Genomic DNA, 15,653 nt, shown 5'->3' with positions numbered 1-15,653 from the left:
TTAGTTTTCATCACTCTTCCTGGGATTTTATTTATATTTCCTTGCTTATTTACTTACCTACTAACTCCATTTAACATTTCATGCTTTCAGTAGTGGAGTACAAACAAGGTAGCTAACAAAATAAATTAAAATAGAAATTATAAAACATTGTAATGTAAATCACATTTGCAAAGATTAAAACATAGCAAACAACAGCATTCTTTTGGGCGGGGGCATACTAAGTAGTATCCAGCAACAGAAAGAATTAGCATCCAAAAACATATTTGAAACTTCCAGGGTTTAAAACTACTAGTTGGAAGACTGGGTGAGGCAGGGCCGGGGCAAGGCAGGTAGAGTATGTGTTCCATAACTACATCACTCCAACTGGAAACATCCTGTCTCCTGATTTGGTATGCCCCACAGAGAAACTTACAGTCTTCAAATAAAAACATCTTGAAGGTCCCAGGCCACAGAGAAGTTAGGCTGGCCTCAACTAGAGCCAGGGCTTTTTCGGCTGTGGCTCCGATCTGGTGGAACACTCTGTCACAAGAGACCAGGGCCCTGCGGGACTTGACATCTTTCCGCAGGGCCTGCAAGACAGAGCTGTTCCACCAGGCCTTTGGCCAGAGCGCAGCCTGACTCCCTCCCTCGGCAATCTTCACGGAGCTCTGGCCCAATGGTTGCCAGTGGCTTGAATTAATTAATTTTATAATGAATGATTTTAGAGTGTTGTTTATGCTGTACTTTTGTACTGTTTTATTGTTGTTAGCCGCCCTGAGCCCGGCTTTGGCTGGGGAGGGCGGGATATAAATAAAATTTATTATTATTATTATTTCACCCACCTTGCTTCTGCAAGAGGGGGGACACAGAGCAGGGTCTCAGATGTTGGCTGGAGCACACAAGTAGGTTCAGGGGTGCCAACGGGATTTCCTGGGCCCAGTACACTGTATATGGATTGGACCCTCTGCACCCTTCATCCTTCACCCACGCAATCAACAGACAAGAACTGCTGCTTGTGACCTTTGGTCCCCACTCTGCACTCAGTTCTCACGTGTGATTTCTAGAAGTTCTCAGCATCCAACAGCACCCACACCCTGGGAATGGCTTCAACTAGATGGCCAAACCAGGCGAGGGGAGCCAATGGGTCTCAACCCCTTGGTGTGCTAGGGACTCCCCCTGCATCTGAAGACAGGCTCCAGCGGATTGAGTGGTCCCACTTCAAACCTTGGCTTGTTCTGGTGACCTTAGTTGCAAGGAGCTTGTTCATAGCTTAGCTTATTATTTAATTTTATTTATTATATAAAATGTATATACTGCTGGATTATAAGGGGGGGGGGACACCTCAAAACAGTTTGCAAAGATTATGATATGACCAATTCCAGCTGTAGCCTTTCATGTTGTGATATATACTTAGTTGTGCATTCAAAACAACAATAACCAGCTCTTATCAAGGTTAATAACTGATATTGGTAATATTCTTGGCATATATGGAGGAAACAGATATGGCCTGTAGTAAAGTGTAGCTAGTGAAGTGTAGTAAAGTGTGGTAGTAAGTATGGAACTTTTTGGAGTGGGGGATACTTTACAAGCATAGTATATTGCTGTAAGAAGAATTTAAAGCAGTGCAAATTGTTGGAAATATTTAGCATATGAAATTTTGAAAGCCAGGTATAATATTTTTATTGTATTCAGTGTATTTCAGTTAAACAAAATAAAAGCAAAAATTCCAAAAGGAAACAAAGAGTGCATTAAAAATACAGAATAAAAGAAGAAGAAAGCCAATTATGCTAAGCTTGCTTGTTTCTATTTGGTTCAATGCTTTCATACTATCTTTTATTTTTTAAAACCTTTTATTTTACTTTATAATGGCTATTAGGCATGATGGTTATGTTCTCCCACTGCTGTCAGGGGCAATATGCCTCTGGATGACAGTTGCTGGGAATCACAAGTGGGAAGAGTGCTGTTACGCCCTGCTTGGGGCCTTCCTATGGGTGACTGTTTGGCCACTGTGAGACCTCGATGGAGAACTAGGTGGGCCATTGACCTGCCCCAGCAGGCTCTCCTTCTGCCCCTATTTTACATCCCTTCATTTTCTTTCCATCTCTAGTGGGGCCTATGCAACTATGCCAAGAGAGATCCCATAGCAGAATATAAATGTAAAGCATGCAGAGCTTAGCTTAGCTTAGTTGAATTGCTCTTGTTTAGCAGTTGCATGCAACTTATGGGTGAAGCTTAACAGCAAAAGTGGGTGAATTAGAGATTAGATATGTACTAAAAGTACCATAAAATGCTTGTCAAAACTCATTTTTCAAAAACAACAGAATAAAAAGGATACATATGCCAGATAGGATAGTGGATTAGTTTACTAACCTTTCATCTCCCTAAGCCTGCATGTGGTTTTAGAGGATAAATTGTGTTTGTCAATCTAATCCCCATCTGACATTTGGCCACATTACACCTGGTACAGTATGGAGCTTGGCTCTGTGCATTTAACAGAATTTCATATAGATATTTCACTCCGGCATCTTTTCCTCTAACACTATGGCTTTAAACGGTATGCTGATCCTGCCCTTTAAACCAGAGCTGGAAAAATCCACAGAGAAACTTGGGCCTATTAAGCAGGTATGTCTGAAGCAGCTGCACAGAACATGCCTTGACAAGGATGGGGGCGTGAGAAACAGCTGCTATTTTTAATGTGGTTGAGGAGCATTGGCTGCTGGGAAGGCGGATGGAGTGGGTAGAAACAAGAGAACTATTTGAGAACATAGCGGTGTGTTGTTGTTTTAAAAAATGTATCCCATAATTATTCTGGTTTACAAAAACACATCCTCATGTCAGCAGAAGGTATGGCGCTCAAGGCATGGCCTGCATAGACAACATTTGCATCAGAAGTCTGGAAATAGAGAGAAGACAAAGTATGGAATTTAATTAGGGCCAACTTATTTGTTCTCGCTGAAGGTGAAAGAGGAGGAGGGGGCAGGGAGGCAGGCAGGCAGAAGGGCAGGCCTTGTATAACCATTGCTGCCTCTTGCCCATGGCTCACACAAGCCTTAGAAGGCACCAGATATGGATTCTCACCACACTTCCAGTCCACCACACAAACATGCTCTTGCCCAGACTGCTTTTGGAGCTAGAAAGGAGAGTAAAGTTGCATTCCTTGATTACACGCCACATTTCAAGATAGTGTTCTCTGTGTTGTGCATGTTCTAGAGGTCACATCTCTTTCTTTCCCAACCCAAAGACTTAATGCTACGATATTCTTAACTCTTTGTGAAAATTGATCTTTATCAATTTTATTAGGCGGCAAAAGTAAAGTTATTGTTCCTTAATTGCCACAGTCAAATAGTATCAGCGCTATTTTTCTGGTGGGGCTGAGCACATGCAAAGTTTTTTTAAAAGTACTGGGGAAAATAACCTAGAGTGGCTGCAGGAAGAAATAACTTCAGAGACTACAGAGAACCAGTGAGACTCAATTGCTGCAGGACCTGGGAGAGCTCCCAGGCATAGCAGGAACTAGATCTGAATGAAACCCACATTTTGGGGGGGGGGGGCAATGTGCAAAAGAGATGAAGCAGAAGGGGAAATCTTCCCCACTTCTTATCTGCAAATGCTCTCCCTGATTGGTTTGGTTTGTGTGTTTTTGATTTTTAAAGTGTTATTAATTATTAATAATTCATACAAGCAATATAAAAGTTATATTATCACAGTCATCTGAAGAATCTTCTGAGCTGTTTTCCCCCCCGAGCCAGGTAAAAACCCAGCAGTAAGCCTGGCTTTGTAGCAAGTGAAATGAGAGGGGGTATTTTCTGGGGGGAAATTAACAAGCACAGGAAGGGTTATACTTTAAAGTTGACTCTCCCTTGCAACTGTTTCCCTGCTGCCCACATAGTAATTCAGTGGGTGATTATCCTTTAGCAAGTTCTCCCTTAGAGTCTGTGTCTGACGGATTTGACACCTCCGAGATTCTGGCTCTAAAAGGTTTCTAATGCTTGAATTTCAATGGTAACCTGCAGCAGGAAATGTACAGTGGAAAATTAACTGTGGTTCATCTTAACTATGGTTAATGGATGTGGGTGGCGTTGTGGTCTAAACCACTGAGCCTAGGGCTTGCCTATCGGAAGGTCAGCGGTTCGAATCCCCACAACAGGGTGAGATCCCATTGTTCAGTCCCTGCTCCTGCCAACCTAGCAGTTCGAAAGCATGTCAAAGTGCATGTAGATAAATAGGTACCACTCCAGCAGGAAGGTAAACAGCATTTCTGTGAGCTGCTCTGGTTTTGCCAGAAGCGGCTTAGTTATGCTGGCCACATGACCTGGAAAAATTGTCTGAGGACAAACATCGGCTCCCTTGGCCAGTAAAGCAAGATGAGCGCCGCAACCCCGAGTCGTTTGCGACTGGTTAATGGAAGCCACAGTTTAGGGTTTTTGGATGATGCACTAAACTGTAGTTAATCTAAAACAGAGGTGGAAGTTTCCATTCTCCTTATGACCATGCTGAAGACTTTCCATTGAATGTGGTTAAGCCATGTGACAACACACATTTATATGTCAAGCATCTATGTAGAACAGGCATCACACAGATATCTACATGTGATAGTCGTGTATTGGAGTGGGGAAATGACCATTTGTAGCTGTCAGTGTATATAGCTAGTTTTTGTATCTAGGGTTAAATCATATAGAAATCTAGCATGTAAGAAGTGATTAAAATCTTGTTTTACTTCATGCAGAGTAGTTTTTAATCCTAGCTGTGTGTTTCTTTTAATTACGGAAAGAGATTCATCCTGAATCACCTCATACTCAAATCCATGTAACCACTTAATTCTGAATAACAGCAATTAGACTGTTAAGTATGTTACTGTGCATAGATTTGAGTTTATGATCATTGGATCCTTCCATCAATCTGCTATCAGATTTAAAATCTAAAAATTCCAGTCACTAGCATAACTCATTCCCAGCAAGAAACAATATCTAATTTATGACTCTGCAGACAGTGCCATTTTAATTAATTTTCTCCATCCTAATTTTTCTTTCCTTTCCTCCTCATATCTAATCTGTTTGCATTGCGTAGACTTTAATTAAAAAAAAACAACACACCCTCTCCTCTCTAAGGAGCAATCTGAAGTGGCAAAAATAATCACTTAAAATATTACAGCCATTTAAAAAAAAAACTGGCTGCTGTTGAAACAGTGTGGTTTCAGTTTGCCTACAAATGGTAGTTTGCCTTCTGTTTTAAAGTGCCCTTCGCATTTGTATCTCATGCAACCTGCTAGCCAGGCTCTTGAGAAACAGCCACCCTCTTTTCCAGCTGGGTGGGCTAAGTGACAACCCCTTAATGGGGGAAATGGATGACTCTCCACTCATGTGAAGGTGCTAGCACAATGGGCAGATTTCTCTCCATCTGCCACCAGCCCTTTGCAAGCTGGCATCGCCCAAATGCCTGATATACTCATTCCAGTGTAACCAGAGTCGCCAAAAAATAAATTGTGAGGCTACAGCTGTCTGAAAGAATCATCATGTCCATTAGGCCACTGAGAGTTATTAGGAAGAGGTACATCAGTGTTCATCTTTGATTTTGTTTTTTTTTAAGCCTAATTAAATGTTGGTAGAGGAGACAGCAAATGTTTTGAAAGCCCAGAGGTGAAGTCACTAACTCGGGAGCATCCTCCGGAAGATGCAGCCCACAACTGAAGCTCAAAATCTATTAGACTGAGGAATTTAGCACGGATGTTTCCTGTTGATGCATCTCCAACTGGCCAAGCTGCATCACTTAGTTACACTGTGTTCTGCTTGTCAAGCAATGAGAGACTATATAGCCAAGGGAAAGAGGTGGGGGGAGAATCGGGCTTATTGATTTACAGTTATAAGCATAAAAGAGCAGGAAAAGAGACAGAGATTTCAAACCTTAGATGTATTGCACTTTATTCATCTGTAATGAGACTTTTGGCCTGAAAAGGGCAGAGCAGTACATTCTACCAGTTTCACTACCCTTCTTTATTTTGATGAAAATTTAATGTGTCCCCTTGGCGCTGTTTCTATTCCTCTGCATTTGTAAGATGGCCCTTTGAGTTGGAAGAACTGTATGATCAGCAGCCTGTTTTGAAGACAACTCTGAGGTGCCTCGTGTGCCCTTGATCAAGTCACTTTGTTTCTGCTCTGTCCTGCATTCCTGCGCCTGTCCAGGCACAGTTTTGGTCCCATGGCTGGACCAGTTCGCACAGACATTCAGCCCATGGGCAGCTGCAGTTTTCAGTGACCCTGTGCAAGATGCAAAAGCCATACCACATACCCTTAACTAATCAAACATTTTCTCCAATGGACAGATATCGCTCTTATGTGATTGTAATTGTGGGGCACCGGAATCGTTGCATCACATAATTCTTGATTGTGCTTTTCACTCATCGGCCAGGAGCAAGTTCCTTGCTCAATATCTAAAGGGAATTGCCGATGATACGAATGAAGCCAAACTGAGATATCTATTAAATGATGATGACCCCCTAAGATCACTCACGGTTGCCAGATTCTTGATCAGCGTCCTATCCCTAAAGAAGAGAAACGGACTCCTGTGCGGCTCGGATAATCCCTTTAAACCATGATCTATGTTTTAGGATGTAATTAGGTGATATCACCATTGATGTCTTCTATTAATTTATGAGCAGAGGGCGACGTTTATGTTACAAATTTATTGTAATGCATGATGTTGGTCTTTTGTTTTTGTTTTGCTTTGGTTCTTGTCTGTTTTTTGTAAGTTTTGGCAGTTTTAAATTTGGAGGTTCAAGTACATTATGTTGGTTGGTATGGGAAATGTCGTGTGACGGGCCAATGGCCGTAATAAAGATCAATCCAATAATCAAACATTTGCTGATGTCAAACTTAGCGTGGATTGGCTTTTGTTACCCAATCAGGGCTGCAGCTTTTCAAGTAAGGGTGTGTTCACATTTCTGCTTCCTGCAGGTCCAGTGTGTTCCCGTCACAGGTTTCATTAAGGCAGGTGACATTAGCCACAATTCATTTGTATCCTGTTGCTTTTCAAGAAACATTCATCTTTAATGCACTTTCCTTCAAACCAGCTTCCATCCAATTTGAATACAGAAGCAGCCATTGCACACAGAAAGAAATCAGTGGATGAAGATATCTCCACTCCTGCTCGGATGTGAAGAGCAGTGAGAGAAAGCGACTTGCAAACTCAGCAGGGGAAAACATTCAAGTCGCTAATGTAGACTTAGCCTAAGAAAAAAAAACCCACAAAGGTCCATGGGGATTTATGCCATTTACTTTTGAGGAACTAGGACTGGGGTGCTGAGGTACACCACAAAATATATTTATCTGTAGGTTTATTCATTTATCTGATTATTATTTTATTTCCTTTATTCTGTCCAACTGGTCAGGGATATTGTTTCCCTTCTTGTTCCAGCAGCTTATTGATGTTGTTAGTCAACTTCAACATGGAAAACAACATAGGATGTTTGCAAAAGCCACTAAGGAAAGTTCTGTGAAATTATCCTTTATTTGTATAATTAAAACAAGTGTATGACATCTGATTGTTTGCATTTTCTTTGCTTGTTTGTGTTTTCTTCTGCTTGCATTGCATTCCTTTGGCCTACCACAACTAACATTTACAGCAACCCCCTGATCACTACTGATAAAACAGTTCTCAAAACAGGCAAACAAAATTGCACGATATTGTCTTTACCTATATCCTGTTCTGTCGGATTTTTCTGAGATTCAAAGCAAACTGATTAAATGACTGTTTCCCAGAGGATTTTCCACCATTGTTTTCCATTTGTGATGTCAACCAGTATATTATCTGCATTTTTCATTCGCAAGGAAGGGCTTTTCCTATCTGAATTTGCATGCCCTGCTGGCAAAACTTGGATTTCTTTCTGACTGTATCTCAAATGAGGCAGGATTCTTGGTTTGGGAATTAGTGTGGATTGAGTATTCAGATACTTAGACAGCTCAAAATTCAGACTGAGGATACAAGTTTCATGCATTGCACATGTGTAACCTTGAAATGGTGTTGCTGTAGCCCCGATGAGATGATCATAGAGGCTTAAGAGCAAAACCCAGGTTCTCTTCAAAGCATTTGTTTAGCATAGAAGGGCATCATGATCTTGTAACCTAGAGCTTGTGATTTAACATTTTATTTACTGTGCTACAGAACCATTTGTATTTGACATATATATATAGATATTAAATGTTACAACTTTTAGCAATGTTGCAGATAGGGAAAAGTATTCTTGGAAGCAGCCCTACAAGTTGACTGAATACTGACAGTAATTTATAAATTATTCAAGAGACATACAGAAGAATTAAGTGCACATTTTCTCTTTCTTTCACTTTTTGGTTTAGCTTCTGTAATCAGCCAGTTGCTAAATAATTTAATGGCTTTCTCAGAGTTGTCGAAAGCCGCTGTTACAAAACCGATTTAATACATACCTCCTGCATGCTCCTTTTATCTGCAGCATAGCTGTCAGTCAGATGGGAATGCAATTTATTTCCATGGAACAGAAGGCAGCGAGTTGAATTTTGCCACAACGCGAGATGTCGATCTTTCTACTGAAGATGCCCAGGAACAGTGGGCAGAAGAGTTTGAGAGCCAGCCCAAAGGGTGAGTGTTCACTAGCCTACAGAAGTATAAGGACGCATGTGGCATTACTCTCAGGTTGCGGGGAAAGCAAGAAGCTTCAGCTGAGAAGCACTTTTCCTTGCTTTTGGCAACATATGTCTATATTGATAAAATACTGTCAGGAAAGTGCCCCCCCCCCCAAGGGTCAGTGGCTCCAGAATGATATATTGAGTTTTTAAAAATGTCTCACTTTTCTATGGCAAAATCACTGCTATCATGAGCAAAACTCTTAACACTCAGTATTAACTGACAGTGAATCTTGAAGAAACATATTGAGATAATTCTGCAAGTACCTACAAAGCTCTCATTTTGCAACCCATATACCACTGGAATTATATATGTACTTCATATATTTATGCTCATTCCCATTGTTGTCTATGGGACTAACACCATGAATCTTAATTTTTTTTCCCACTTGGAAATAAATTTCACTGAAGCAAGCAGAGATTACTTTTTAAAAAATAGGATTAAGGTGTAGAGTGTTGCCTTGGTGGTTTGTGGATTGCAGTTCCGCTTCACCATGACATATGAAATACATACTATAACAATGGTGGCTAGCATTTAACTTTCCTCCAGATTTCAGATTATGATGGTAGTGGTGATGATAAAGACACAATTTTGGCTGATTATAGCCCGTTTTGAATATTTAATTGGGGAACCCAGTAAGATTTTCATGGGTCTATGAATGCCTCGCATTTAAAATGAAATATTCTAATTAAGCTACAAGCTGGCCTCTTCTCCTTTTGTGCCATCTCTATCATCTGTAGACCATAAACCCTCTCTGAGCAGGGCTCATGCTGTCTATATAAGGGAAGGTGCCTAGAATATTATTGACCTGGTATCAGTATTCATGATTAAGAATCATTGCCATCCACCCCTTATTCACACATAGTATGATGAATACTTTAATTCTGTGATCACATGCTGTTTTTTCCACAGGATCCCTGCCTCATTCAATGCACAGGATGGACGTTGTTCAGAGAATGGGTAGCTATTCAGTATTTTTTCCTATCCTCTTCATTCTTTCTCTGGCGCTTCCAGGCTTCGTGTTTCCTTTATCTCACGAGGCAGTGATCCTGTTGGCTAACAACTGGATGTGATCATCTGGTCAAATACTGTGACTGTTCAATAGCAAAATCAACTCAGTTCGGATATGTTGGGTGTATAATTAAAGGATGGGACGTGGGTGGCGCTGTGGTAAAAGCCTCAGCGCCTAGGGCTTGCCGATTGAAAGGTCGGCGGTTCGAATCCCCGCGGCAGGGTACACTCCCGTCGTTCGGTCCCAGCGCCTGCCAACCCAGCAGTTCGAAAGCACCCCCGGGTGCAAGTAGATAAATAGGGACCGCTTACTAGCGGGAAGGTAAACGGCGTTCCGTGTGCTGCGCTGGCTCGCCAGATGCAGCTTGTCACGCTGGCCACGTGACCCGGAAGTGTCTGCGGATAGCGCTGGCCCCCGGCCTCTTGAGTGAGATGGGCACACAACCCTAGAGTCTGTCAAGACTGGCCCGTACGGGCAGGGGTACCTTTACCTTTTATAATTAAAGGATAGATGGTCTGGGTGAAGCAATATGAGAGGTGGGGGGACACAAACATTTTTAGACCCAAGATGGTACAGAGGAGAAAAGAAGAGCTCATTGCAAGAGCCAGACTTGGAGTTCTAAACAAAAGGAAAAATGTCAATGTGAATCAGCTTTTCCTCAAGAAAGCTGCAAATACCAAACGTTGTCAGAAGGTACCTAGGTCTAAAAGTGTGTATTAGTGTACACCCCCCCAAAAAAAAAACCTTCCACCCTGACTTCATTCAGTGCCTTCAACATTTCTTGTGTGTTCCTCACTCTGATTCGACTTCGTAATGTTGCCATGTAGCCTTATCACGAGAGAGCAGGAGCAGAGAGCAGTGTTTCATGTCCTCACTTTGGTGTCCTTGAGGAAACAGCACCATGCAGTGTAAGTGCTGCTGCTGCTGCTGCTGCTGCTACCCAGGCCATGTGAACAGGTGGCTACTGTGAAAAGGACAGGTATGGTCCCCAAAGCCTTTGTTTGAGCCAAAAAAAGTTCTCAAACCAACTTTCAACCTAACCATATTTTTTTCTCCTCCCTTTGTTGACCACACAATTTGACTTGTGTTGTGCAATTCTCCTATGCCCTGGCCTACATTTTAGAGTAAGTCAAGCAGTAACTATAGTCGCTGGTCCTCTCCTCAGATTTGTTGTTTTTCCTGCTTCTTCAAACTCTGACCCTAGTTGTTTCCCTGTCATTTTTCACTACCTGACCTGATTTGCACTTCTGCCTGCAAAGTGTCTCTGCTCACATATTCCCTAGCTCTGTGTATCATTTCACTCTTTCATTCAGCACCTTTTATAGCTGCTTTCTCATTTATCTGTTCCCCCGCTGCCATTTGCCCACAATTAAATACAAACTGCATTTCCTATGTATATCATTCCCTCTCAAGACAATTCACCATTTCTTGTTCAGTGGTAGCGTTTCTGTTCCTTTAAATTTCTTTTGCTTTAGTCCCTTTAAAATTTCACCTCTATTTCCACCTCTGTTCCTGGTCACTTTAATTATGGTGATGGTCTCAGGGCAGTGACAGTCTGGCAGCCACCTATGGTATTATGACCCTCACCAGCTCATTGCATTACAGATCCATTCTGTCCCACATTTCAAAAGATCAGCTCCATATTTACATGCTCCCCTTTCCCTAAACACCTTCTGGCAGTGCTCCAGGAACTAACTTGAAGCTGAAAATGAGAAAGACAATAATGCTGAATTCAAAGGAAAAGTGCATAAGGATAGGCTGACATTAGTGCACTAATGAAAGAAATACAAGGACTGTTTGGCAGGCCATTGAAGCTTTCAGGTCTTCCAAAAAAGATTCTTCAGGTTTTAAGACAAACTTTATTGAACGACAAAGTATGGTTTTGTCAGGTACATAAGACCTTAAATTTTCAAGAGTGGTTGTGTGTCTTTTGAACTTAGAAATCAGACACACATCCTTAGACATTATCTTGCTAGTGCATTTCCAGATTCTCTCGTGGTTCTTCCCAGACTATCTAAGTGAAAAGTGGGTTGCCTTTATGACATTGTCAGCAACCACGTACATCTCCAGGACTCAACAATTGGTGGCAAGTGAACAGCAAGTCCTTGATGAGAATGTCTCAATGGTCCCTACCAGGCACAGCCCTTTTGCAGGGAATGGGGCTGTGCATATCTTTGATTAGAACTCATCATTTCAGAATTGCTATTCGGCCATTTCTGGAATTGTGTGAAATAACTTCTTAAACAATGTCTAGCATGCGCACTGTAATTCTCTAGGCTTCAGCCCCCCTCTCCTGGGTCTCTATTTCTCTGTGGAAGCAAATATATGTTGACTAGCGCATGCATGTGCAAATATACACAAAATATCAGTGCAGTGCTTGCCTCCCATCCCACAATAACTTGTTACTTGTGCATAAAGTAGACGTTGTAGGAAGTTTTTGAAATATGGCTATTCTGTAACTAAGACAACCAGCTTCGTGGTCTGATTAAAAATCCTTACATTTTTCAAAGAAGGAAACTGTTATGACTTGCTCACTAATATCATTGCCTTAGAAGCCAGTGTATGACAGGCTATTGCGGAATAAATGAGTGCAATATAAAGGAGATTCAATACATAGCCTTCAACAGTGTGTAATGGGCCTGAGGAGTCTGCTCCAGCAGTTCTCCTTGGTGTGAGAATAGGTATATTGCAAACACACAAGAGTGCTCCTATTTTCTCTCTGTGAAATATTGGAGGCTATGCATTATGTGTTGCTTGCTCTGTGACTGTCTGAGATGCCAAACACCAGTTAGGAATTGCATGCTGGTTTGTCTTGTGAACTTTTAAACTTTCCCTGCAGCCCAATAATGTTCTCAAGCTTTAGGCACAATGAAGTAACTGAAATTAACCAGTTATTGAAAATCCAGATAAATGCCAGTACCAATTAACCCCTTTTTAATTGCAGAATATATCCCTAATAAGTGGATCTTTTGTGAATGCTGTTCCAATTAAACATCAGCCCCTGCCACTCATTATCATTAGTCTAAATTGGTTCCCTGGGAGTTATCCCAATAAAGTAACAACCCTGATTAAGTAAACCCACTTCACCACCTCTTAGGCACCTTGCCTTTGGAAGAGCCCGCAATTACAGGCATGCAAACATTTGTAATCCCACCTTGAGAAACTAGTTTGGACTGTATTTAAATTGTATCAGCAATTTTGTGAAGAAAAGAAATTACATAATTACAGTCTGATTAGAATGTCCTGTGTAAGGAACTATCTGCACTGATAATAATGATTTGCACTGATACTTAATTTTTTTTATTAAATAGATGTATTATGAGGTACATCTTGAACGCTAAGCATTGAAAAATATTTGATACAACTTGTACCAAATGCATGTACTTTATACAATGTGGATTAACATTAGCATGGTTCAAGATGTGTTATCAGTGTAACTGCAGCTACATAAAAAAGATCCCCATATAGTCCAGCATCCTGTTCTCACAACCAGATGCCTATGAGAATCCAGTAAATGGATTTTACATATTGTGCATGATCCCCACATATACAAACAACTGGGTGCATGCTTTAACTTTTTCTGATAGATCATTGCTCAATGGTGGCAGAGGCATTTTTGTGTTGAAAGTGGAGCCCAACTGGTGGCTCCAGCTATTCCTCCATCCCTCCCAATGCTGATAGCTTCCGTGTGCTGCATGGCGGAACCAGCCCTGTTCTTGCTCCTAAAAATATGCAGAACCTGCTTTTTGAAGGTTCTTTGTAGTTACAGAAGGTTCTTGAAGGTATGGGTGCATGTCCTAGACGAGTAGTGAGTAGACTTTAGACACGTGGAATCTACTGTTCGGGGCCAAAAAAGTATACCTTCAAAACATTATTATTGTCTTTCTCTCTAACCCCCAAGAGGCCTTCATAAAATGTTATTGCATTTTCTGCTGTTGCTTTCCAAGGAAACTTCTACAATGTCTGAAGCTCTTGATGTCCTTCAGATGAAGGAAGATGATGTCCTCAAATGTCATGCTCCAGGAACCCTTCTGGGAGGCACCATAGAATCATAGAATCATAGAATCATAGAGTTGGAAGAGACCACAAGGGCCATCGAGTCCAACCCCCTGCCAAGCAGGAAACACCATCAGAGCACTCCTGACATATGGTTGTCAAGCCTCTGCTTAAAGACCTCCAAAGAAGGAGACTCCACCACACTCCTTGGCAGCAAATTCCACTGTCAAACAGCTCTTACTGTCAGGAAGTTCTTCCTAATGTTTAGGTGGAAACTTCTTTCTTGTAGTTTGGATCCATTGCTCCGTGTCCGCTTCTCTGGAGCAGCAGAAAACAACCTTTCTCCCTCCTCTATGTGACATCCTTTTATATATTTGAACATGGCTATCATATCACCCCTTAACCTCCTCTTCTCCAGGCTAAACATGCCCAGCTCCCTTAGCCGTTCCTCATAAGGCATCATTTCCAGGCCTTTGACCATTTTGGTTGCCCTCCTCTGGACACGTTCCAGTTTGTCAGTGTCCTTCTTGAACTGTGGTGCCCAGAACTGGACACAGTACTCCAGGTGAGGTCTGACCAGAGCAGAATACAGTGGCACTATTACTTCCCTTGATCTAGATGCTATACTCCTATTGATGAGGCCCAGAATTGCATTGGCTTTTTTAGCTGCCGCGTCACACTGTTGGCTCATGTCAAGTTTGTGGTCAACCAAGACTCCTAGATCCTTTTCACATGTACTGCTCTCAAGCCAGGTGTCACCCATCTTGTATTTGTGCCTCTCATTTTTTTTGCCCAAGTGCAATACTTTACATTTCTCCCTGTTAAAATTCATCTTGTTTGTTTTGGCCCAGTTCTCTAATCTGTCAAGGTCGTTTTGAAGTGTGATCCTGTCCTCTGGGGTGTTAGCCACCCCTCCCAGTTTGGTGTCATCTGCAAATTTGATCAGGATGCCCTTGAGTCCATCATCCAAGTCGTTGATAAAGATGTTGAATAAGACCGGGCCCAAGACAGAACCCTGTGGCACCCCACTAGTCACCAATCTGAGACTTTTAGATATAAAAGATATAACAATTCATTTATAAAAGAAAAGGTGTTGCTATTGGTATTTATCATCATCAGTCTGAAGAGAACATGGAGAAAACTTCTCTAGGCAACCTATGCTTTGGTTGCCTTTGAGAACCCAGATGATGTGGGTGTTATCTCTCCCAGGAACACAGGATATGCTGCTTGCACTTTCGCCAGTCAGATCCAGGGAGCCTTCTGTGAGCCCCTCCTTTTGTTTGTCACTGATCCACGAGCTGCTTATCAGCCACGGAGTGAATCGTAGATAAACATCTGCACCATTGCCTTGTGTAATCCGATTCCCCTCTGTGCATCTTGTGCAGCAATAAGGGGGCTCACCCATTTGGTGTGATGTGGGTGTTGGCTTGTGAGGCCCCACATTGCTTTTCATGAGTACCTGTGGGAGGTCCATGCCTGATTTCTCCTTCCAACATGATCCCAAAGAGACTGAAATGGAAACTGCAACTGAAAAGGCAGTTACAAAGGAAGAATTGCAAGGCGAATGGACTGCATCTGTACATTAATTCACTACTTCTCCACAGCCTGTTGTGGCTGAAACTTCAGAAGGGATACAATTGCCCTCTGTGCCAATACAAAAATTCCCAGCTAAATAATTGCAGTGCAGCTTGCCACTGATGCTAGGTAAAGGGTCTTCAAGACTGACAAAGAGGGTAGACAGCTCTGAGCCTTCCCTCCATTCTGTTCCTTGGTGGCAGTTAAAATGCCTATTCCGTCATTTCTGTTTGCTTATTCTTAACCTTTTCATCCATCATTGAGGCTATTGCCAAGAGTGGGGCAAGCAACTTGGTCAGGAGAATACACAATGCATAAAAACCTTTTTAAATATTTGTAATAATTTTTGTCAAACATATAGCTATTTTGAATGATGATGAACATATTTCAAATCTTGTCATGCTTCTTCTTCTTCTTCTTCTTATTATTATTATTATTC

At 41.8% G+C, this 15,653-nt stretch overlaps 1 protein-coding gene and 1 pseudogene across 2 annotated transcripts in view; both read left to right on the top strand.

Moving 5' to 3' along the window:
• Positions 1 to 15,653, top strand: part of RELN (reelin) — a 304,253-nt gene that overhangs the window by 153,566 nt on the left and 135,034 nt on the right. The window contains exons 11-12 of one of the 2 annotated variants that reach the window (XM_077935774.1): positions 8,441 to 8,586; positions 9,544 to 9,591. In XM_077935774.1, coding sequence (XP_077791900.1) covers positions 8,441 to 8,586; positions 9,544 to 9,591 — 194 coding nt within the window. The remainder of the gene's footprint in view (positions 1 to 8,440; positions 8,587 to 9,543; positions 9,592 to 15,653) is intronic. The other variant, XM_077935775.1, reaches the window with a different exon arrangement.
• Positions 14,720 to 15,637, top strand: LOC144329131 (small ribosomal subunit protein uS2 pseudogene; annotated as a pseudogene).

Source organism: Podarcis muralis, chromosome 10, assembly GCF_964188315.1.
Source record: "Podarcis muralis chromosome 10, rPodMur119.hap1.1, whole genome shotgun sequence".
Taxonomy (NCBI): Eukaryota; Metazoa; Chordata; class Lepidosauria; order Squamata; family Lacertidae; genus Podarcis; species Podarcis muralis.
This window is presented reverse-complemented; position numbering and strand designations above follow the sequence as displayed.